Source organism: Monodelphis domestica, chromosome 6 (genome assembly GCF_027887165.1).
Source record: "Monodelphis domestica isolate mMonDom1 chromosome 6, mMonDom1.pri, whole genome shotgun sequence".
NCBI lineage: Eukaryota > Metazoa > Chordata > Mammalia > Didelphimorphia > Didelphidae > Monodelphis > Monodelphis domestica.
The window spans coordinates 211,813,602-211,837,186 of NC_077232.1; the positions used below are offsets into that span (position 1 = coordinate 211,813,602).

General features: G+C 38.2%; 1 protein-coding gene across 8 annotated transcripts in view; it reads right to left on the reverse strand.

Annotated features, from left to right (window-relative positions):
- Positions 1-529: 529 nt before the first annotated feature.
- Positions 530-23,585, reverse strand: part of LOC100031005 (kynurenine/alpha-aminoadipate aminotransferase, mitochondrial-like) — a 59,208-nt gene continuing 36,152 nt past the window's right edge. For 5 of the 8 annotated variants that reach the window (XM_056802905.1, XM_056802906.1, XM_056802907.1 and 2 more), the window contains 7 exons: positions 21,880-21,962; positions 19,487-19,583; positions 15,158-15,219; positions 13,546-13,610; positions 11,589-11,695; positions 10,082-10,183; positions 4,492-6,362 (listed from right to left, as the gene is read on the reverse strand). In XM_056802905.1, the coding sequence (XP_056658883.1) occupies positions 6,321-6,362; positions 10,082-10,183; positions 11,589-11,695; positions 13,546-13,610; positions 15,158-15,219; positions 19,487-19,583; positions 21,880-21,962 (558 nt within the window). In that variant the 3' untranslated portion in view covers positions 4,492-6,320. Of the gene's footprint in view, positions 2,744-3,836; positions 4,393-4,491; positions 6,363-10,081; positions 10,184-11,125; positions 11,252-11,588; positions 11,696-13,545; positions 13,611-15,157; positions 15,220-19,486; positions 19,584-21,879; positions 21,963-23,585 lie in introns of those variants that run through there. The other 3 variants (XR_008912960.1, XR_008912959.1, XR_008912961.1) reach the window with 3 other exon arrangements.

Below are 23,585 nucleotides of genomic sequence, written 5' to 3' on the forward strand. Positions count from 1 at the left end.
GAGCCCCAACTCCTCTTATCTCTCCTGGTGTCTCCCCTTTCCTGCACACCCCTGAGCTTCTAGCTGGACCTGGACCGACCGTACCAAGGAAGAGATGAACTGGGAAGTTGGAATCGCTGGGTCTTCAGCCCTCATTTTGTTTGCCCCAGCCCAGCATTGGGCTCTGCTTGAGTTTGATGACCAAAGCCAGTGGGGTCTCTTGGGTAACCACGCCTCCGACCTTCTCCCCGAAAGCCCAGTAGCTGCTTCCTGCCCCACGCCCCTAACTCCTCCCAGCGCCAGGCTTTGGGCTATTGTGAGCGCCATTTTGTACACACGTGACTTGTCCAGTTATCAATTCAATAAATTCTGTTGAGCAGGGGAAAAAAATCCCAGTGTTCCTCCAAGTGTGGTTTGGTTATTCCAAAGTGTGCTTCCCTGGCCACCACTCCCCTACGGGTGCCAGCTCACCCATAAAAATGTAAGCTCTTTCAGGGCAGGGAGGAGGGAGGGGGGAATATTTGCTTCCCCCCCCCCCCCACTTTCTATCTACAGCTGTTAGACCAATGCTTGACATAGTGTAAGCACTTAATGATCACCTTTTTTTTTTTATCCATTCTTTTATTCGTTGGCAATAGGAATGAAAAGAATTATAAAGTGAATTAATGCCGAACTCATTTGTGTCCTGGGACACTCACTTTCATTGGCTCGTTGTGATGAAGTTGGGTTTATACATCCTTAAAAAAGGTTCTAAAACCCTTCGATTCATATTTATCCTGCTGGATTTTTTTAAAAAATAAGTTCTTAATTTTAGAAGTTACTGCTGGTTACAAACCACGGCATCTGGGTGTGTCTTCAAGGTTTAAACACATTGTCTTTGAACTCGCCCCATCTTCATCACCCTGGCCTAGATAATTTTTTCGCTTCTTCCCTCTGGCTGTTCACAGCTGAATTCCCTGGGCTTAATGCCATTAAAAATGTGTTTACTGTGCTACAACAAACCATATGGTGCTTTGAAAGGGCCTTTATAATTATGTTTTTAAAAATTCAGGGAGAACCCAAACTCTTCCTCTTTAAATGATTCAATTAGATGTTTGCTTTTTAATTATAGCAACTAATACTCCAAAGAAGATCGCAATTCAGGTGTAAGCAAGGAAGGAAATCAAGATATGGGATAGAATGTGAATTTAGGGTAAGGAAAAGGGTACTTGTTTCGACTACGGTCAATGACAATCAATTTTCCCAAAAAGATAATTAAAATTCCATAACATTTTGTAAATAACAGCTAGCATTTATATATTGCTTTAAGTTTTGCAAAATGTCTTATAATTATCATTTTATTTTATCCTTTTAGCAACCCTAGGAGATGAGGAAAAAGAGGCAGAGGTTAAATGATTTGCCCAGAATAACAGAGCTAGGAAGTGTCTGAGGATGAATTTGAACTCAGGACTTTCTGACTCCAAATCTGGGACTCCTTCCAATATGACTATATATTTTGAGAGACGAAAGGGATTTTAGAGCTGTGTACTTGTTTCTGTAGCCTATATGTTCTTTTGAACTGTCCAGGCTCTAACAAGTACAGTCTTCATTCTGATTGCATTTATTCATTTTTCAAGAAATGAGGCAACTCGATGTAAGTTTGAAATATTTAAACATTAATTTTGAACACCAAATACAGGGGTGCTCCACTTTAAAAAATCTCTAGAAAAATCAGATTTTGCATAACTCAAATTAAGACAAGGAATTTTCCCACAGTTCCTTTAAATTAAATATTGCAAACTCTCCAAGCAACGCTAAAATATGAATTCTTATGCGTTAATTCTTTTAGGATTTGAGGTTTCATTGGTGTGGCCACTTCTTCCATGAATGTCCATCACTAGCCTTCTGCTTCTTAGTGGATTATTTTCATTATTCCATTGGAGGTGAGTTTCCTCATGATTTACCCAACAGACCCACACACTGTTGCCAGAACTATATTAGTGATTCTCAAAACTATTTTTTCCCTCTGTGGCACATTGAACTATTAATTTGGCTGGGAAAGTCAGCTGAGTTCACAGCCCAAACTGAGAATGGGCAATTTCTCTTCAATAAGGGCAGCTGTTTATGTTGAATTGTTTGCAAGTTCAAGGTCTGATATGTTTTAAGAATAGTAGGAATAGGTACTAGATCTGTAATTTGGTTGGAAATTCCAGATGAAGAATTCTCTTTATTTCTGCTGATGGGTACTTTTGCAACCTAGAGGATTCTTAGAGCAGGGATTCCTTTTATTTTTTGTCTCAGTAAACAGAAATTTTCTTTAAAAAATTAATTAAGTTAATTAATTTAGAATATTTTTCAATGGTTACAAGATTCACATTCTTTCCCTTCCCTCATCTCTTCCCATAGCCGATGCACAATTCCACTGGGTTTTACAACTGTGTCATTGATCAAGACCTATTTCCATATTATTGATAATTGCACTAGGATGTTCATTTAGAGTCTGCATCCCCAACCATATCCCCTCCACCCATGTAATCAAGCAGTTGTTTTTCTTCTGTGTTTTTGCTCCCACAGTTTTCCTCTGAATGTGGATAGTGTTCTTTCTCGTAGATTCCTCCAGGTTGTTCAGGATCACTGCATTGCCACTAAAGAAGTCCATTACGTTCGATTGTACCACAGTGTATTAGTCTCTGTGTACAATGTTCTCCTGGTTCTGCTCCTTTTACTCTGCATCACTTCCTGGAGGTTGTTCCAGTCTCCATGGAATTCCTCCAGTTTATTATTCCTTTGAGCACAATAGTATTCTATCACCAACATATACCACAATTTGTTCAGCCATTCCCCAATTGAAGGGCATTCCCTCATTTTCCCATTTTTTTGCCACCACAAAGAGCGCAGCTATGAATATTTTTGTAAACATATTTTTCCTTATTATTAGAGCTGGTATTCTTAAAACAGTTTTTGTGTTATGGATCCCTTTAGCAATCTGGTGAAATCTATGGAGCACTTCTCAGAATTTTATTTTTAAATGCAGAGAACCCACTATATTTAAATACAGTTATCAAAACAATTTTTTTAAAAGGTTGAATAAGTTAAAATAAGGTAAAAACTCTTATCTTTGGGAATGGCTAGGTGGCTCAGTGGATTGAGAGCCAAATTTAGAGATGGGAAGTCCTGACTTCAAATCTGGATTCAGATACTTCCTAGCTGTGTGACCCTGGGCAAGTCACTTAACCCCCTTTGTCTAGCCCTTACCATTCTTCTGCCTTGGAACTATATTGATTTTATGACAGAAGGTAAGGATTAAAAAAGGAAAAGAACTCTTGTCTTTGAAAATTGATCAGAGCTAAAAAGTAATTTGCCCAAGGGCACATAGCCAGTATCCGAAAGTGGTGGAATTTGAACTCATATCTTCCTGGCTCTGAGACCAGTCTCTATTCAAGAAATTATATATATTATAATTTTTGTGTGTATATATATATATATATATGTATATAAAAGTATATAACCTATATACTTTTTTTGAGTAGATATTAGACTTATACTTCCTGTGCTGGATAAGTAAAATTTATATTATGTTTATTTTTTTTTCTGTGTTTGAAATGTGGATACATCCCCAGGTCCAGTGTATATTGGGGTAAGGGACATCCCTTTTTTCACACACCACACAAAATGCCAGGGGTGGGCCAGTCAGTTGAAGTTATGGCCAGCTCAGCCTTGGAGATGCAGTCAGGAGATGCCTGCATCTTTTCTGCCAAATACTATAGCAGCAGAGGGGAGAGCTGAGAGCTCCAGGACCTGGCAGTGGCTGTGGAGGGTGGATGTAGCACAGAGCAGTGATCCAGAGGAAGAATTGACTGTTATTGACACAACACAGACAGGGTCTTGCTAGTAGCCACCAGAGGGACAAGTTGGTGCAGGGAAGTTTTTCAGAGCATCCCTCCCTCCAGCCGCCCTGGAAGCTTCAGGTGGGGAGGCAAGGAGCTGGGGTTGAACTGTTCCTGCAACAATGCAAGGCAGCTCTCCCTTGGGTGATTTCACAATGTGTTGGATCCCTTCCTGAGACGCTACTCAACCAAAGGATTTGGTATTTTCTTCCATGAAGTGTGTGTGTGTGTGTGTGTGATCATTTTCCACTGGTTGGTGAGGGGTTAAAATATTTTTGTCGTTTGGATTTTCCTCTTATTTATTTTTGGGGTATATTTCAATTAAAGGCTTTATCAGATAGTAAAACTTCCCTGGATGGGGCTTGAGTGAAATAGATCTCCTCTCCCTCAGACTGAATCCAAGCACAGTAGATACCAGTCTGATGAAGGAGAACACAGTCCTCTATGGCTTCAGTTTTATATTAATGAGGAAACTATGGGTTACTACCTTATTTTTTTCCTGTAGAACATCCTTTCTCCTTTTTCTGGCCATTCATTCTCTTTGTTCCTATTTTAGAACAAGGACAAAATTAGATGTAATTGTTGTTGTTAGCTACTGTTCACAAAGGCTAATAACACTCTGCTATAAAGCAAGAAAGCAAATGCATTTTAAAAAGCCATTCATTTATTTATTCACTCATCAATCAAACAAACAAAGTATTTAAGAATACTGCATTAGAGACAGGGAGACTTGCAAGGTTTAGATAAGGCACAATTCCTACCCTCACAGAGCTTACAGCCTAGTACAGTTTTAAGACATGAAACAACTGAATTGTTAGTTCAATACAGATCCATTTGTAGACACTTGACAGAGAACAGATTATTGTAAACAAAGCTATCTTCTAATTTACTCTTTATTTTTCTTTTCTACCTATTGATAAAGAATTAGAAAAGTTCAAAGGTTTCTCTGGCTAATGAAGAATACTTACTGGAGAGTCTCTATTATTTGAAATTTAAAAGAGTTATTGGATAATTCAAGCACCATTTAATTTTAATTCAAAGTGAATTTTTCTGGGGAGGCCTTAATCTCCACAAACGATCTTTAGTCATCACAAAGTACCCTTACTTGCTTTGTTCACACTTGGCTTTACTTTGAATCAAACTTTTTATAAGAAGTATGGGTTGATAATTTCTAGAATGTTTCAGTTGACTTTGAATTCTTGAATGACAAGATGATATGATTTCTTACTCTCTGGTATAGATCCTGCAACCTTGGCCTTACTTGAACATATAAGGTTCTCTCTGTATGGTTCCTAGTATTAGGCTAGTCTAATTCAGACTTAGAACACCTTTGCATGTGCTTATTGATAGTTTTAATTTCTTTATCTGAAAATTGCCTATTCATGTCCCTTGCCCATTTATCAATCAGGGAAGGGCTTGATATTTTGTACAATTGATTTAGTTCCTTACAAATTCACAAAATTAGACCTTTGTCAGAAGTTTTTGTTATAAAGATTTTTTCCCAATTTATTGCTTCCCTCCTAACGTTGGTTGGTTTAGTATTGTTTGTACAACCCCTTTTTAATTTAATGTAATCAAATTATTCATTTTATATTATGTAATATTCTCTATTTCTTGTTTGTCTTAAATCTTTCCCTTCCCATAGATTTGACATGTATACTATTCTATGTTCACCTAATTTACTTATAGTTTCCCTCTTTATATTCAGGTCATTTACCCATTCTGAGTTTATCTTGGTGTAGGGTGTGAGGTGTTGATCCAAACCTAATTTCTCCCATTCTGTTTTCCAATTCTCACAGCAGTTTTTGTCAAATAGTGAGTTCTTGTCCCCAAAACTGGGATCTTTGGGTTTATCTTATACTATCTTGCTGAGGACATTTATCCCAAGTCTATTCCATTGAGCCTCCTTTCTGTCTCTTAGCCAGTACCATACTGTTTTGACGATCACTGCTTTAATAGTACATTTTAAGATCTGGTACTGTTAGGACCCCATCCTTCACAATTTTTCTTCATTATTTCTCTTGCTATTCTTGATCTTTTGTTCTTCCAAATAAACTTTGTTATTTCAATAAAAAAAAAGTTTCTTGGTAGTTTGATAGGTATGGCACTGAATAAGTATAAAACGATAAATTCTCTCTCTAGTATTCACTACTTGACTGCCAGTAAGACATAAGAAAATTCAATCAGATGAAAATTCTTAAGAAATTTCCAAGCAATTGAAAAAAGTGGTTTGGAATGCAATCTATTGCAATAAAACAACTAGAAAAAACAACTCTGTAGTCAGATTTTCTATAAAAATCATAATGGCCCATTGTAATTTTTGACAGTCATTAAAAAGCCTTTCAGTAATGCAACATCCATGATTAAATCTCTAAGAAAGCACAGGTATAATCTCACCACCAATTTCTTCTTTGTGAAATATGAAAATTGACAATGTGGAAGTCCATGAGTAAAATGATTCTGCTTTTTCTTCCTTCATAAAGACTCTTTTATAAGTTCAGCCAGTCTCTGAAAAGCCTAAAGTGAAAATAAAGAGATTGTGAGAGAAGAGAGAGCTCTGAATGTTATCTTCTCTCTTTCTCTCCCCTTCCCTTCTCTTTCCCTTCCCCTTATTTTACTTTCCTTTCCCTCTATCTTTTCCCTTTCCCTTTCCTTCCCCTTTCCCTTTTCTTTCTTTTTTTGATATTATTATTTGGGAGCTAGGAGGCATACTGGACTTCCAAAGGTCTGTGTTAGAAACTGTGTGACTCTGGATATCACTTAACCTCTCAGCCTCCATTTTCTCATCTGTAAAATGGGGATGATAAAAAACACCTGCCTCACAGGGTTGTTATAAACTCAAATTAAATAACATTCTCATAGGAGAGTTTTGCAAATCTTTAAAAGAAGCAATTTTCAAACCTTACAAAAGCACTATTATTATTACATTGTTTTTTGTGTACTCTAGCAAAATGCCATCACTGTCCCCTTAACATTCTTAGGAACCAATGTGATAGCTAGGAGTCTTCTGCCCTTTTGTTTCTTGGGGGTCCTATCCTTTATTGGTCACCATTTCCATATTAAAAGCATAGATATGATTGTTTTAGGGGAAAGGTAGTTGTATGCCCACATATACATTCATTAATGTAAATGAATGGAAAATTTTCAAATGGATTTCAGTTTTTTCCTATTTAATCAGTTTCCTCCCATAATATACAACTTCATTAACTGTGAGTCAGGATCAATGTTGTAGCCCAGACATCCTGGTGTCTCTCTGGCTTTTGATTCTTCTGATCTCAGCAGTGCCATCGATGAATGTTGAGCCAGACTGTCAGTAGGTCCAGTCCTTGTGATCTTCTCACCTGGGACACTCCAAGTATTGAAATTCTGTCTGTCTCTAACTTAAAGTCTTAGAGAGTCACCTGATGCTCCAAGAGGTCTGAGTGATTTGTTTAAGGTCACACAGCCACCATGTATCTATTCGAGCCAATATTTGAACCCTCATCTTCTTGATTTCAATCCAGGGCACTCACTAGCCCCCCCCCCCCCCCTTGCCTCTCATATAGAGCCACAATTGTTCCTTTCATTGTAAGACTTGAAGGTAAACGTCTAACTTGATGTATGGTTAAAATGTGACTATATTACTGCCACCTCATACAAACCAATAGGAATTCTGCTTTCATTTTTCCATTATACATTCATATTTCATATTTACTAGGCTTAACACATGAAAGTTATTGTATTTACTGAAGACAGTCTCTTCATTTTCATTCTATTTTTTTGGAGATTATTTTAACTTATAAAAGCAAATCAATTCTCTTTCATGGTGTCCTGATAATCTGTCAACACTGCTCAGCAGGCTGGGTAAACCCATTTATGGAGGTGTAATAACAATAAAAATAAAAAATGTAAATCCTTACTTTATTAGAATGAATCCTGTGTATTGACTCCCAAGGCAGAAGAATGGTAAGGGCGAGGCAATGGTGTTTAAGTGACTTGCCCAGGGTCACACAGCTGGGAAGTATCTGAGGTCAGATTTGAACCTAGGACCTTCCATCTTTAGGCCTGGCTCTCAGGCCATGGAGTCAACTAGCTACCCCCTATAATCTCTCTCTCTGTCTCTCTCACTCTCTCTAAAACACACACACACACACACACACATGCAGACACACACACACACACACACATACACACACACACACACACACACACACACACACGGATACCTCCATTTATTATGCTCATAGAGGAGAATGAGAGGGGTCTCGAGATCCTCTGTTCTGACTAAGCCCTTCATGAGTAAGGTGTCCTTTGAGGAGCACCCAACAAAGAATGCTGGATATACAATCTCTGTTGAGCTCCATACCCCAAAGCCTTTCCAGCTCAGCAGGACTGGCCAGAGCTGTGGCTCAGGAGCCCGGGGCTGCCATGACACCATGAAGAAGCCTTTGAGGAAGACTTCAGCCGACACTACATCTAACGCTTTCTCATCTTTGCCCAAAAGCAGTATAACAAGGAAGCGCTATGCACCTCATGGGGATGTTTCATGTTATTCAAGTCAGAAAACTAAGAAAATCTTCACTGGGCTAGAAGTTCCAAACACATTGATAACAAATAGGGCTGAGGATGATCCATTTACTGCAGAGCAGAGGTTAGTAACCTTATTGTGTGTGGTGGCGTAAGTCCTGGTGGCAGTCTGCATTAGTCTATGGATTCTTCCTCAAAAGAAGACTTGTTGGTTATACCCAGTGTAAACCTTAAAATTTCTTAGACTTATGAATGTTGGAAATTTCCCCCATTGGGAAATCTTATACTTGAAAAATTACCTACTGATAGTAAGAACTCTATTGGGATGTGAAACTCCTTGATATGGGAGGATCCTTCTCCTCCCTACTAAAGACTACTTTAGGACAGAAACCTTTTGCTAAACAATGGAAAGGGCTTTGACCTATGGATAGAACAGGAAGTTCTTTGAGTCATGATTGATTTTAGAATCGATACAATAGAGATACTTGGAATGACAGAATTAGGTCTTGGAAACTACAATCTCCACCCTACTCAGGGTAACAGGATTTAGGAAGGGCTGCAGCAAAGCTCAAGATTTAATTATTTGAGAATATGACCTTCAACAGACATGTGCAAAGGGGACAGACCTCTGGGCGGTCCTGGCTTAAGCTAGAGCCACCATAGGCACAGGGGAGACATCGACAGTGATTGGTAGATGTGAGAACTGAGGGGAGAGAACTTAGATTTTTCCTTAAAGATAGCAGGGTCTGAGGACTCAAGGCTGCTTGCTCTCTGAAGATTCTCTTGTAGGGGACTTTCTCTGAAGGAGGCTGGAGGTGGAGGCCCTGAGACTGTTTCTCCATTTTGGTCACTTGAGTGATAGGGACTGATCTCTTTTCTTTGCCTCAGCTATCTAAGGGCTTGGGCCTTTGGCCCAGCCTAAGCAGAGGGGGTATTTAAGCCCTATTCCCTTCTCTCCCCTTTCTCTTTCTCTCTCTCTCTCTCTCTCTCTCTCTCTCTCTCTCTCTCTCTCTCTCTCTCTCTCTCTCTCTCTCTCTAATACCTTTCTTCCTCCTGTTTGTAATTAAAAACTCCATAAAAGGTTGACTGCTGACTTGAGTTTTCATTTAGGAATTACATAGCTGAATTCCTTGGCGACCTTAAATTAATATATATTAGTCTTTTAAAGTGATTTCCATATCACACTAGTGGGCCATGAGACTTTTCTGTTGGAGATGAAACCTTCCATATATGTTGCCTCCCTCCCCAAATAGGATGTGAGCTCCTTAAGGGATGATCTTATTTATTTGTATCTCCTGCTTTGTGAATATTAAGCATAAATGCTTTTTCAAGGGGCAGCTAGGTGGCACAGTGTTTGGAGAGCCAGACCTGGAGTTGAGAGGATCCTTTGGGTTCAAATCTGATCTCAGACATTTCTTAGCTGTGTGACCCTGAGCAAGTCACTTGATTCCAGTTGCCTAGCCCTTGCCACTCTTCTGCCTTGGAACCAACTTGTATTGATTCTAAGATAGAAGGTAATGAATGATTTTTCATTTATTCATTTATGTTTTCATAATGAAGAAAATGCTAAACTTTAGTTAGAAGTTAGTGAAAAAAAGATGTATTTTTTTCCCATCTAAGTTCACAGACTCCTTCCCCACTTCCCCCTGAAATCTATCCACAGATTCCTTGGCAGGGGTCCGTGAACCACAGGTTAAGAATCTCTGGTCTACTGAATAGACCACACTCACCTGGTCCATTTGTTCTGGAGAAGACAAAGAGAAGGAAGCTCTGACATAGGGACTAGGTTTTGAATCATCAATAGAGAATGCATCCCCAGGAACTAGTAATACCTAAAAGAGATCTATGTTAATTTAAATGGTTCAACTGAGTATGACCTTTTAAAAAGGTTTCTATTATGAAAACAACATTTTGGAGACTAAAAAAGAAATTGAAGTGTCCAAGAGAATGTAAAGCCTTCTAGTGATAGGAGTCAGATCTCAAATGCTTGGACTCCTGAAGCCCACATTTTAAATAAAGTTTAAGGCTATGAAAACTTGTACTATAATAAATCATATTAGCACTTACTATGATTTATGAAAGCGTTTATTAAGTGCCTAATAGTAGTTCATGAAAGATACCATATTAAGGTGCCTTCCATGCAGATTTTGTGATCTAAGATAAATACTGAAGTTCACAGATATCTTTGGGACATTGAGGTGAAAGTCAATAACTAGGTGGCTATATACACTGAACAGTGTACAAACGGGGTTGAGCAAAAGAATTTCAAAAAGGAAGAGATGGTGGATGGTACCACATGCAGCAGAGAAGGCAAGGGCAATGATGGCTGGATTTGACTATTGGCCGATTATTGATAGAAGATCATATAAATTTGGAGCTGGAAGGGACCTTATAAGACATTGGACACAATTTTGTTTTTACAGGTGAAGTGTCTGAGGCTTAGAGATGTTCACGGACCCAATAACAAACATATTTTAAAGGTGGGATTCAAGCTCTGGTCTTCCTGATTGCAAGTCCAGCATGTTATCTACCATGTTACACTAATTTCATTGTCAGGTTGGGGGTGGAAGCCAATTGAAGAAAGAGTGGGGAGGTAGAAAGTAGTGAAGGAATGTGGAACATTCTTCCTAGAGTAGTATGGGTGGTTCCTTCTTCACTTGGCCCAATTTATTTAATGCTCTTATGTATAGAACTCACAGCCAAAAAAAGAGTGTGCCTCCCACCCCTAATTCTTAGTGAAATTTTAAGCTATTAAAGCTATGTCTATCACATACCCAGGGATGAGAATCCATCATCCTCTGGATGCTTCTTGGTTTTCATGACACTATACCATTCTGGTTCTCCTAATGGTAACTTCTCATTTGTCTCCTCTTTCTGTATCCTCTTTTTCCTTTCATTCCCTAAAGGATCACAGATCATAGGTTTAGATCCTAAAGGGGCCTCAGAGATCATTAAGTCCAACTTTCTTCTTTTATATTTAGGAAACCAAAGTCTAGAGATTAGAGATGTTAAGTGACTTGCTAAGAGTCTTAGTAAATCTGTAAGGTAGGATTTGAACCCAGGACTTCCTGACTCTAGGTCTAGTAGTCTATCTGGTCCCCCACATGCATCTCAAAACATTTAGTAACAAGACTAATCGATAACTGTTTTAGAGTTCACAGCCATCAAGTTGGGAAACATGGGAAATTTCATGATCATGTAAGTAAAGAATTTACATTTTTGTTGGGATTTTTTTACCTCTTTTTGTAAGGCCTTTTCCATAATCAGTTGCTTTGTATCAGAAATACCTTTAATCTTAAGCCACAAAAACATCCCAGCAACAGGGACATGCCATTCTGCCAAACCTAGAAATAGAAGAGAGGGGTTAAACTTCTTTCTTTATTAACTGCAGTAGTGATATCAGAGAACCTACTTGATGACACAAAGACCTAATCTGTGTCCATTTTTTCCCCCAAAGTTTTTCTCTCAAATATAACATTAAAAAAACCCCATAATTTTCAAAGTTCTAAAAATGGATATCCTATCATTTCTTTCAATATTTAAATCATCTAGAAGTAATTAAGCCATTTGGTTTTTAAAAATTAGTTCATTTGTGTGTGTGTGTGTGTGTGTGTGTGTGTGTGTCTGTTTTTACTAAATATTAGTACAAATAGTTGAAGGATGACAAAAATTTCCATTTTAAAAAGTGACTTTTGGGAGAAAAGATAATCTTGGACTTTATGTTGTTTTTTTCTTCTCCCTCACCTGTCATTCAAATTTATCAGAACAACATCATTATTCTTGTCAAGCCAGAAAGACTTCAATCATTACCAAGATTTCCCCGGGGAATTAATACTACAAAATTGGTTCACTCAAGTTTAAGGCTTAACTCTAATTGAGAGAAAGGTTTTATTTTTAAGTGTACCATAGATAGTCATGTGAGTCACTCATTCAACTCACCCTCTAGTGAGGAAATGTGACTCAATGATATTTTAATGACATGTCAACAAAGATTTGCAGATAGACATATACATTTGATGTTTGACATAAGATGTAAATAAGCTTGCAGGATTTAAATCACTTTGGAATGAAAGTTCTCAACAGATAAATTGGACTGTTGCCTGAGGTCCCAGGAAAACACTACAAAGGATTTCTAAAAAGGGTTGTCTCTAGAGTCTATTTCTTTAACCAAAGACTTAAGGACCTCAGGGGCTCCTTGTTTACTTCTTTAATCTCAGAGAATCAAAGTCTCAGAGCTACAAGGGACCTCAGTGGCCTCCTATTTACTCTTTAACCTAAGAGAATTGTAGACTCTCCTGGAGAGGAGGAGCCTCAGTGGCCTTCTGGTCCAAGCTGTATCTGTGCAAAATAACTAACAAACGGTCCTCCAGTCCTTGCTAAGACTTCCTGAAGGCACACCACCTTAGGAAGTAGCCCATTCTCCTTCTGATTACCTCTAATTGGTGTTACCTTACATCAAGTCTAAATTTCTCTACAAATTCTACCCATTTTCTTAGTTCTGCTGCTCTCTGGGGTCACCTGTAATGAGCCTGGTCCCTTTCTCACAATAGCTTTTTAAACACTCAAGTCTACCACCATGCCCTCACCACATCGTCTCTTCTCCAGGCTAAACATTCCTAGTTTCTTTGGCTGATACCTTTTGAGGCCATTCAACCATCCTGGCTACCATCTTCTGGATTGCTCTATGATTCTTGTTGCTCTACAGGTTAGCAAGGCTTTTTCTATAAGGTGATACACAGATCCAAACTCAATGTTCTATATGAAGTCTCACTGGGGCAGAGTGCAATGGGATTGTTACCTTTTTAGTCTTAGGCACCTCACTGTATATCTTCTGAGAAGTGCCAGAGTCAATTGCTCTTTTTTCTTATGCCATCTTCTATGTAAAGTAATTAAAAAGGAACTCCCACATTCTAGGGCAATAGTCATTGAATGTAATTTTTAAAAAGGTCAAGCTATAGTTTTATTTAAATTTTAGTAAATAACCCAGGTGTCTCTTTAGACTAACAAATGATAATAAAGAAAATAATGAAAAACAAAGCATGAATACATAGGATTGTGTTAGATATTTGTTATAGTAGAGTTTCTTCCTGACCTTTTGGTTTCAGCCTACAGTTATGAACAATGGGGAGTTGGGCTCAGCCCAAGGAGGGTAGTTATTATTTATTTATAAGGATATGATGTGAAATCCACTGACCTTTGAGCCACTTGTCTGCAGCTGTCAGCATGGCGTCCCGCTGCCCCTTATAGAAGGCTATCACCCTAGAAGCCAAAAGCCAATAAGAAAAAGTCAGAACATTCTTGGAAAAGGTTGCAGAGGCTAACAGGCCTCTAGAGGACAGTTGATGAGAAATTGCTCTGGGTTTCAGGTTTCACCAAAGCATACAGTGCTTCGTAAAAGAAGATAATAGACCTATTTGTCTATGGAACAGCCCCCAAACAATGAAGACAAATGTAAAAATGTGAACCCTGAAAATAAGGTCACATTTGAAGCAGCAGAATCAATCAATCACTCATATGGGAATGAGGAAAACTAGATTATATTTTCAGGCCCATCAGTAGTGACATGGGTGACTTAGAAACGAGGTCTACGTAAACAAAGTAACTTACTTGATTTGAGTAACTGCCTTGATTATTCAGACAGTATGCCTCCTCAGGCCACTATCTCCAGGTTGCTTTTGTCTACATTTCTGTGCACGGAGCACTCATAGCCAAAAAAGAGTGCCCCCAAAGTCTTAATGACATTTTAAGCTATTAAAGCTGTATCTATGGCATTCCCAGGGATGAGAATCCATCATTCTCTGGATGAGTTTTCAGTTATGTATGAGAAAACCTGCAACTAGATGCTGCCTTCAATGCTGTTCCTAGAATATATATGTACATACACACATATGTTATAAAAATTATTATACACATGCATTATCTGTATAATATACACATATATAAAACTGACACTTTTTAAAAGCTTTTATGATCTTACTATGACAAGCAGTACAGTGTAGTAGATTGAGGAAGTCAGGCAGACCTGGATTCAAGCCTATCTTCGGACATACACCTGCTGTGTGACTCTAGGCAAGTTATTTAAACTTTTGGTGCCCCCAGGAAAGTTTCTAAGACTATGAGTTACAGAGGAGCTGCCCATATGCATCAGAGAAGAGTATTTCCACATCAGGAATTCTTCACACTGAAAAATTCACAAGTCTAGATAAAAAACATGCAACCCCCCCTTCCCCCATAAATTGTACCAGTATTTTAATAGTATCTTAAATTTTTTTAACCTTTATCGTCCATTTTAGGATCAATACTGTGTATTGGTTTCAAAGCAGAAGAGCAGAAAAGGCTGGGCAATGGGGATTGAGTGACTTTCCCAGGGTCCTACAGTCAAGAAGTATTGAGTTCAGATTTGAACCTAAGACCTCCCATCTCCAGGCCTAGCTCTCAATCACCCAGCTACCCCTGTCAGTAGCATCTTAATTAGAGAAAGTGATAGGAAATGTCATGGAAATGAACTTCTACCTCATTACTAAGGTCTGCATTATTTTGACTGCCCTCTACACATACAAGAGGAATATACAACACACACACACACACACACACACACACACAGACACACACAGGAAGGACAACAGCAATAACTTCCATATAGATATTCTGACTCACATAGAAATCTGAAGCGATCTTCCTGCCACCCCAACACCTACAATAGGAGCATCTGTCCAACACCCAGTAAAACCATCCCACAGGTGGAACTGTCTGTCCAGTTACAAGGGCTAAAGCCCCTACAGAGCTCTTCCCAAAGACTTCAGTACCTGTCTACATGCTTCAGGAAACCCTCCTCTCCCCACTGTTGCAGAAGCTGGGCAATCAGCAGCTAAAAGAGAAAAAATGATGTCAGGGTCACAGCTCGTTCCCTAAGGCACATAGTAGTCGCTTAATAAACGTGTACTGCCTGACTAAAAGTTTCCTATAGCCCACTGCTAAAGGACGCTGACATTTGTTTCCTACTGGCTAAATGTAAAAGTGGGGGTGGCTGCTCATCGTCTTCAGTGGGCTCTGGTTCTGAATGCTCTCAGATTCACACTGCCCTGAAATGGAGCTTGCCACAGCTTTCCACGTCCGAAGTTTAACACCGGATCAAAGCAAAAGAAGTAGCTTTGTTCTTATTAATGTATTTATTTTGTCTTGGCAAGTGAAATTCACAGCTATGTCATCTACACTTAGATCCCCAGTTGGAGGCTACTGAGAGGTTACTGATTCTGATCTCATTTGGCACATCAGAAAACCAAAGCCCAGAGAGGCTGGGACACTTGCCCAAGGTCATATAGACAGTAAGGAGCAGAGCCAATATGGAAGACCCATGGTCTTTTGTCCAGATCAAGTACTTGCTCCAGCTTGAAAGCTGGAAACTTTTTTAAAAAACCCTTACCTTCCATCTTAGAATCAATTCTGAGTGTTGGGTCTAAGGCAGAAGAGTGGTAAGGGCTAGGCAATGGGGGTTAAATGACTTGTCCAGGGTCACACAGCTAGGAAGTGGCTGAGGCCAGATTTGAACCCTAGACCTCCTCCTGTCTTTGGGCCTGACTCTCAATCCACTGAGCCACCCAGCTGCCCCCTAGAATCTTTTTTGAGATGAGTGAGGCTAAGGAACAAAAACATATAAGCTAATTAAAACACTATCTATGCTAAAACACTTGAGAAGAAACTACCAAAACTCAGGGCTCAGAGGAAAAAGCTATTTTTTTGGAAAGGGCCAGTGTGGGATCCTCTTGATTGACTATGCATATTTGTTATGGGGCATTTATTTTTCTTTTTATCACTGGGAATTAGTAGGTATTAACAAAAAAAAAAGCCTGAATTAAAAATAAATAAAAGCAAAATCAGATGAGATATTGCCTCAACTGTGAAAATAGATTTGGAAGGGAAAGGGCTTGGAGAGTCTCTGAGGTAGAGATGGCTGCTCCATGGCTAGGAAGAGTCCCATAGCTTCCCATTTCAATTCAACCAATCTAGTGCATGCCTCCCACACAGGGCTAGGTGCTAAGGAAAATGCCAACTTGTCATAGAATGCTTTCACAGAACTTATTAGTAGTGGGATATGACACACAATTAAGTATAAATCCAAATAACAATGCTAAGTCCATTAGAAAAGACCAAAACAAAATACAAAGTTATAGGAGAGAATTTCTGTCTTTTCTGTCTTCCTGTTCAGTTGTTTCTAATTATGCTTCTGTTCTAGAACTTTACTTTCTTTTCTTCTTTTCTCTGATTTTCTTGGAGTAGCTAAACATATGGTAGGTATGTAATGTTTAAAGAGAACTTCGCAGTCATCTCCTCCAACTCATACATGAAAGGAACTCTCATTCAATATATCTGACAAGATATCTTGGATATCTTGAAGATATCCAAGGAGAGGGTGCCTACCTTCTCTCAAGGCAGTTCCTTTGACTTTTGGATGGCTCTAGTTGTCAGGAAATGTTTCATGTGTGAAGCCTAAATTGGCCTCTTTGTCATGGCCACCCATTGTTCTTGGTCTTACTTTCTGAACAAATCTTTTGCGTCTCCTCTCCCCTCAAGTCATGTGTTTTCTTTAGGTGAAATGTGCTCAGTTCTTTTGAACATTCCTCACATGACATGGATTCAAGGCCTTTCACTATCCTGGTTGTCCTCCTCTGGCTCTTCTCCAGCCTGTCACTGTCTTTCTTAAATAATGGTGGCCAGAACAGAAATTCCTAAACTTTTGTCAACAGACATATTCCTATTCCCCAGGAATGGTCTCGTGGACTCTTTCCTTGAGTGAAAACCATGGAGTCATTTTTCACTATTGTATGGGTCATGGGAGAGAAGTGAGGCTGCTCTGTTAAGCTCATAAGGATAAGGAAAAATTCCTCATTTTCAAAGTAATTTCCCTGGAGAATATCAGAAATTGACAATAACGAATAATCTAGCTGAGATGTGTGGGCTGGTCAGATTCCTCAAATTTAATTCAACAAATAGCTATTTAGTAACTATAAATAAACAGATGGAAACCTATGCCTCAGGGGCTATAGTTCATATATAAATCAGTCAATCAAGAAATATTTATTATGTAATAATTCTGGAGATACCAAAAGAGGCAAATGACAGCCCTTGCCCTCAAGAAGCTTACAATCTAATGGGGGAAATAGCAAGCAAACACATATGTACACATATATACAAAGCAAACTATATTCAGGATAAGTAGGAAATCATTAATAGAGGGAAGACCCTGGGATTAAGAGAGTTTGGGGAAGGCTTCCTTACCTGCCCTGGCTTCCCTGACTCAACCTGTCCTTCAGTGATCATTACACTTGAGCCTGCAGAGAGTGGCTCACCTTATCCTTAGGAAGAGAGTCTGAAAAGCATCTCTGAAAACCTCTATTTGAGGGAAATTATACAAAGAGGATGCTGTTAATAGAAGAGTGCAAGAGTCTGCTAAATGTTAACAAATGTTACCCATTATTTTCTTCTCTTTTTCCTACCTTTCTACTCTTAAAAAAAAAAATCCCTTGGTTATACCATTCCTTCAAGGATGTGTTGACCTTAGGCAAATCACAATCTCTATGCCTCAGGCTCATCTGTAAAATGAAGAGGATAATACTTGCATTTCCAACCACATATTTATTGGCTCTTCAACCCAGAATTACCTTGCCATTCTGAGACTACCGTTTCCTATTCCACAGAATGGGGTAACTGTCACTTGCAATACAGGGGGTTATGGTGAGTGAATTCAAACCATTTGCAGACTCTAAAATGCTACATATCAGCTGTACTACTGTAATTGTTGCTTTGTTTCATATATACTGTCTGCCACCTAGAACAAAATTACTATGTAATAGATGTTAAACGATAATTTTATCAGTTTTCACAAGTAGCATAGCTTTGGAAGTGATGTCCTAAATTGGTAGGGCTAGATATTATTTAAGCAGATGGGTATATTTTATAAAAATGAGGGGAAAATATGTAGGAGATACCTAAATGTTACAAAAATGGAAAACTTTCATAAGAATCTTTTGGAATGAAGAGAAATATGTAAATAACCTGTTCTAGTATGGTGTCAGAGGACACAGATCTGGGTCACAACACTGTGTACCTCAGTTTGCTTATCTGTAAAATGAGAGTTGAACTAGACATTAATTTCTAAGTTCCTTTTCAGCTGTAGATTGACAATCCTCTTGTCTCTTCAGTCTACATTCTTCAGGATTATTTTTCTCTCTAAAGGCGGTGTTTTGCTTTGTTGACTTTGGAATAGCTACAGTTATTTCTAAGGATGTCATGAATCTCACAGAAGAGTCCTCAAAATAAAAATCAAGCTTAATTTCCCTTATTTAATATATATGTACACACACATGCACATGCACACATGCACACCTAATATGGTATTCTAAAGAGTAAAGTATGAGCATTAGTGTTTGTGATTAAATAAAGAGGGAAAAGATTACAATTACAGAACTACTTAAGATTCAAAGACAGACAGAATCTGAAGGTACATTGGTCCAGGTTTCATTGTCTGTTCTCTATGGTCCTTTTCTCTTTTAGATCCTATATCTTAATTAAGATCTTACAATTAATTAATTGGTCCTAGAGAAGAGACCATTTTACATTAATGGTTGGGGCTGCAATAGGACTACAGAGATCAGTGCAAAATGGTTCTTATTTTTAAAGATAAGGAAATAGAGATATCATGATTAAGTGATTGACACATATATAGCATTTGTAAAAATTTTCAAATAAGCTTTACAAAAATTATCCCTTTTGAGCTTCACAACAACTCTGCGAAGTAGGTGCTTTCCATATCATTACCTGCATTTTACAAATGAGAAAATTGAGGCTCAAGGCTAAATGACTTTCCCTTGATCACACCTAGGCAAATTAGTAAATGTCAGAGGTGGGATTTCAACTCAGTTTTCATGCCTCTTCTACCCCATGATAACCCTCCTTTCCCCAAGAGCACATGGCTTACCAGAGGTAGGGAAGGCGCCAGAATCCAAATGTTCTAATGTGTGTAAGGGTCCTTCCTAGAACACCTCCTCCCTGTTCCTAGCCCTCTGCTCCATTTGAAAAAAAATTATTTTCCACACTTATCACATAAAAGATATTCCATTTAGTCACTGGTACCTTACCTGTGTAAAAGTGCTAGTGTGCATTGTTGAAACTTGCATGTGCAAAACTATCTTATCAATCAGAGGCTTGGGACCAGTTATAAAACCTATCCTCAACCTGTGGGAAAGGAGAACAAATATTACACAAATGCCAAAAATATCATTTATTGCTCTTATAATTTAATTAGCTACTCAATTCCTTTAAAAGGCCCGTTTCAACTCAGAGGCCACACGGTGTCTTCAAGGATGTGTATTCTAGAAGTGTATAGCATTCTAATCATATTTCATTTCTCACTTAAAGAATGAATTTAAATGTAAGAATAAATTTTTAATGAATGGTTAAACTGTGACCTATATTTCTGGAAGAACTACATCAAATATATATGAAAGTGAAAAATCTAGCAGCTAAAATATTCCACAGCCTGAGTTTTATCAGTTTTACTCAATGATTTCACAACAATTAAAAGCCTTTGAAAAAGGGAGGCTCATTAAGGAAGAAAAGGTAGATATTAATAATCAGATGGAAAAGGCATTTCTCTTCTCAGGGCATTTTATTAAGACAAGTGGGTTAAAATGTGCAAACTAAAATAATAACATCTTCATGATTGACTTTTCTAAAAGAGGTTTTATAGGTCCCTTTCTTTTATTATTTCGGGGTGACTAAAAAGTCAATGACTCAGCAAGTGTCTAGCTTTCAAGAAGGCAAGAATATATATCTCACTGCTGTAGCCACAGGCTTAGACCACACTAAGACTGGTTTTGCTGGTGACAACAGCAAGAACAATCTGAACATAATGGATTGTATTATATTATTAGAAATGACAAATATTAGAAATATGGAGAAAATAAATTTATTAATAGTGAGCATTTATATAGGACCTACTATGTGTCAGGCATTAACCTAAACACTTTATAAATATTATCTCATTTGAGTCTTACCTTAATTCTAGGAAGTAGGGGTTATTATTATCCTCATTTTACAGTTGGGGAAACACAAGTTAAGTGACTTACCCAATGTCACACAAACAATACGTGTCTGAGGCCGATGTTCCTGATCCCAGGTCCTGAGCTCTATTCCCTGTGCTTCCTAGCTCTGGTGGGTGTATTTCCTCATTGACCTAGGCTTCCATTACTAGGGTTAGACCCTAAGGGCATTATTGAGAGGGTAAAAAACTGTGCATGTATGAAAATATTCATGGAAGCTTTGTTTAAAATGGCAAAATAAGTGGAAATGACAAATGTAATGATTGGGAAAATGACTGAATAGATCATGATATTTGAATGTAATGGATTACTTCATGTTATTAGAAATAACAAATATTGGAAATATAAAGAATATAAGGGAAACACATGAAGAGATGAAAAGAAAGAGAATAATATATACTATGATTACATAAAAAAGCCACACAATCATGAGAAAAAAGTATCCAAGTAAAAAAGATCCAGTGGGAACTTAAAAGTAGAGGATGTCCATATTAGCACACATATATAATTTACATCTTTTTAAATAAATTGTCAACAATGTAGAGTTTGTGGTTTTACATATAATTTTTATACATTTATTTATTTAAATGTTTTTGGTGGTGGTGGTGGTTACTAAGCATATAATAAAAAATTTAAAAAAAGAAAGGAATGAGAGTGAATAGCTTCCATTTTTGCTGTGAAGGATGAGATGAAGTTTTCAACTGAAAGGCTGGGGAAGAGGGTTGTATGGATGACTTGAGGAGAGAAGAGAATATATGGAATGCCTTCTGTCAGATAATCAATTAGGAGGAAGTAAAAGGATTGCTTAGGTAAAATAAGATCCCAGTTGAGATTAGATAACGTGAATTTGTAGAGGTTGCCCTTTTGGGATTTCTTAAAACTCTTATTTAGCTACCAGTGAGTAGGAGCAGAGGAGAGAGAGGATGGGAATAATATAGGATGAGGGGTCAGCAAGGTGTGACTGGCAGTAGGATCTGGTAAGGTAACAGGGATTTGAGAGTACAGGATAATATAGAATTGAACTGGTTAAATAACAGGTTCAGAGAAAAGTACTTCTAGAGTGGGAGTGATGGCCTGGGAAGTACTAAGAGGCAGGCCTAGAGGTCAAGGTGAGTCAAAGAATAGATATGGAGTGGTGAGGCAGAGGGAAAGAGGGAGCAAGAAGAGGTTATGACCACACATGGGATTTCCAGATCTCTTCAACAAAGAAGGTCATCAAATTTGGGGGTGATGGCAAAATTGAGTGACTGTCCCTGTGTAACTGAGGTGAAGTAGGCTTAAGTAAATCCTGGGAACTGAGCAGATTGAGGAACTGGAACATAAAGTATCTAAGGAAACATCAAGGTGAAAGAGTCCCCTAGCAGGAATTGGCATAGAAATGACAAACAAAAGGAATTCCAATATGCATATTATCTGAAAAACCATCTTACCCTGAAGAGAGAATTTTTGAGAAAGAATCAGTTCTTATGACACGACCATCAGTATCCATAGAAAGAAATGTTGGCGCCCAAGGCTGAAAAACAAAGCCAAAAGTGATTACAGATCATACTAGATGCCAGAAAACTATTTTCTTTAGTTAAATTTTTTTTTTCTTCTGAGAGCAAGAGAGCAGGCTTGTTAGGACAGGATTTGTACCATTTCCATTGTCACGTTCGCTTGTCTTGCTCATGACTTCTTTAGTAATATGCTGTACTTTTAGAAGAAGCTCCAGTTGTAGAAGAAACATAATTTTTATAAACTTTAGGGAAATCCCTAATAGTCTCTCTCACTCCACCAGGCTGAAACAGGTTAAGAGAAAGGACTATGGGACAAGATGAAAATGAAGAATGGCGGACAAAATAGTGAAGGGTAAATGAGGCAAATAAAATGAGGAAAACAGAAATGGGAATTGGCATAGTTTAAAGAATAGGGCTTGGACAACCCTAATTGGATACAAAAGACAATCTTATTATTATTCTCATTTTACAGATGAGGAACTAGAGGCAGACACAAGTAAATCACTTGCTTAGTGTTAGGTAGCTAGTAAGTGTCAGAGGTTGGATTTAGACTCCAGGTCCAGGACTCTCTTCATTGAACCACTTAGCTGCTTCTGGCCTTCACCAGAATGGCCACGACTCCTGTGTCCAAAGGTAAGATCCTTTGACTCCAAAGTTTCCTTCTTTGATGAGGACCAAAGTTTGAAAACCAATTATCATAATAGGTAAGAATCACTGTAGAATCTGCCATCCCTGATTCTCTGCCATCAAGACAACTGCCCAGCAACAACTTCCACTGTGATCAAAGCTTTGGTTTTCACCAAAGCCATCTCCCAAGTTCCCAGAACTTCTGTGACTATGTTGGTAGACAAAATCACTATCAATTACTTTCTTAGACAAGCCCTTTCTCACTTGTTCCACTTACATGGTGATATATATATATTTTTAAGTTTTGGAAAATTTTATCTAGTTAATTAACTTAGAATATTTTTCCAAGGTTACAAGATTCTTGTTCTTTTCCTCCCCTCCCTTCCCCTCCCTCCCATAGCCAACACACAATTCCATTGGGTTTTACATGTGTCATTGATCAAGAACTATTTCCATAGTATTGATATTTGCACTAGGGTGATCATTTAGTCTATCTCCCCAATCATATCCCCATCAACCCATGTGATCAAGGAATTATTTTTATTCTATGTTTCTATTCCCACAATTCTTCCTCTGAATGTGGATAGTGTTCTTTCTCATAAATCCCTCAGAATTGTCCTGGATGCTGCTAGTAGAGAAGTCCATTACGTTCAATTGTACCACAGTGCACATCAGTCTCTGTGTACAACCTTCTCCTGGTTCTGCTCCTTTCACTCTGCATCAATTCTTGGAGGTCGTTCCAGTTCACATGGAACTCTAGTTTATTATTCCTTTGAGCACAATAGTATTCCAACACAATGATATTTTTAAATAATAATCTTATACAGGGAGTTGCAGTCTTCCAAAGTCACAAAAGCATCAGTCTTTGCCCCACGTGATTAATAATCTCTATCACTTCAATCTTATTTCAGTCTTAGGTCTTTATTATCTTTGTTATTGTAGTCACAAAAATCTTCATAATTAGACAACTGGCCTTTGAATGCCATCTCTGGAGATAACTCTCTCTGGTTCAA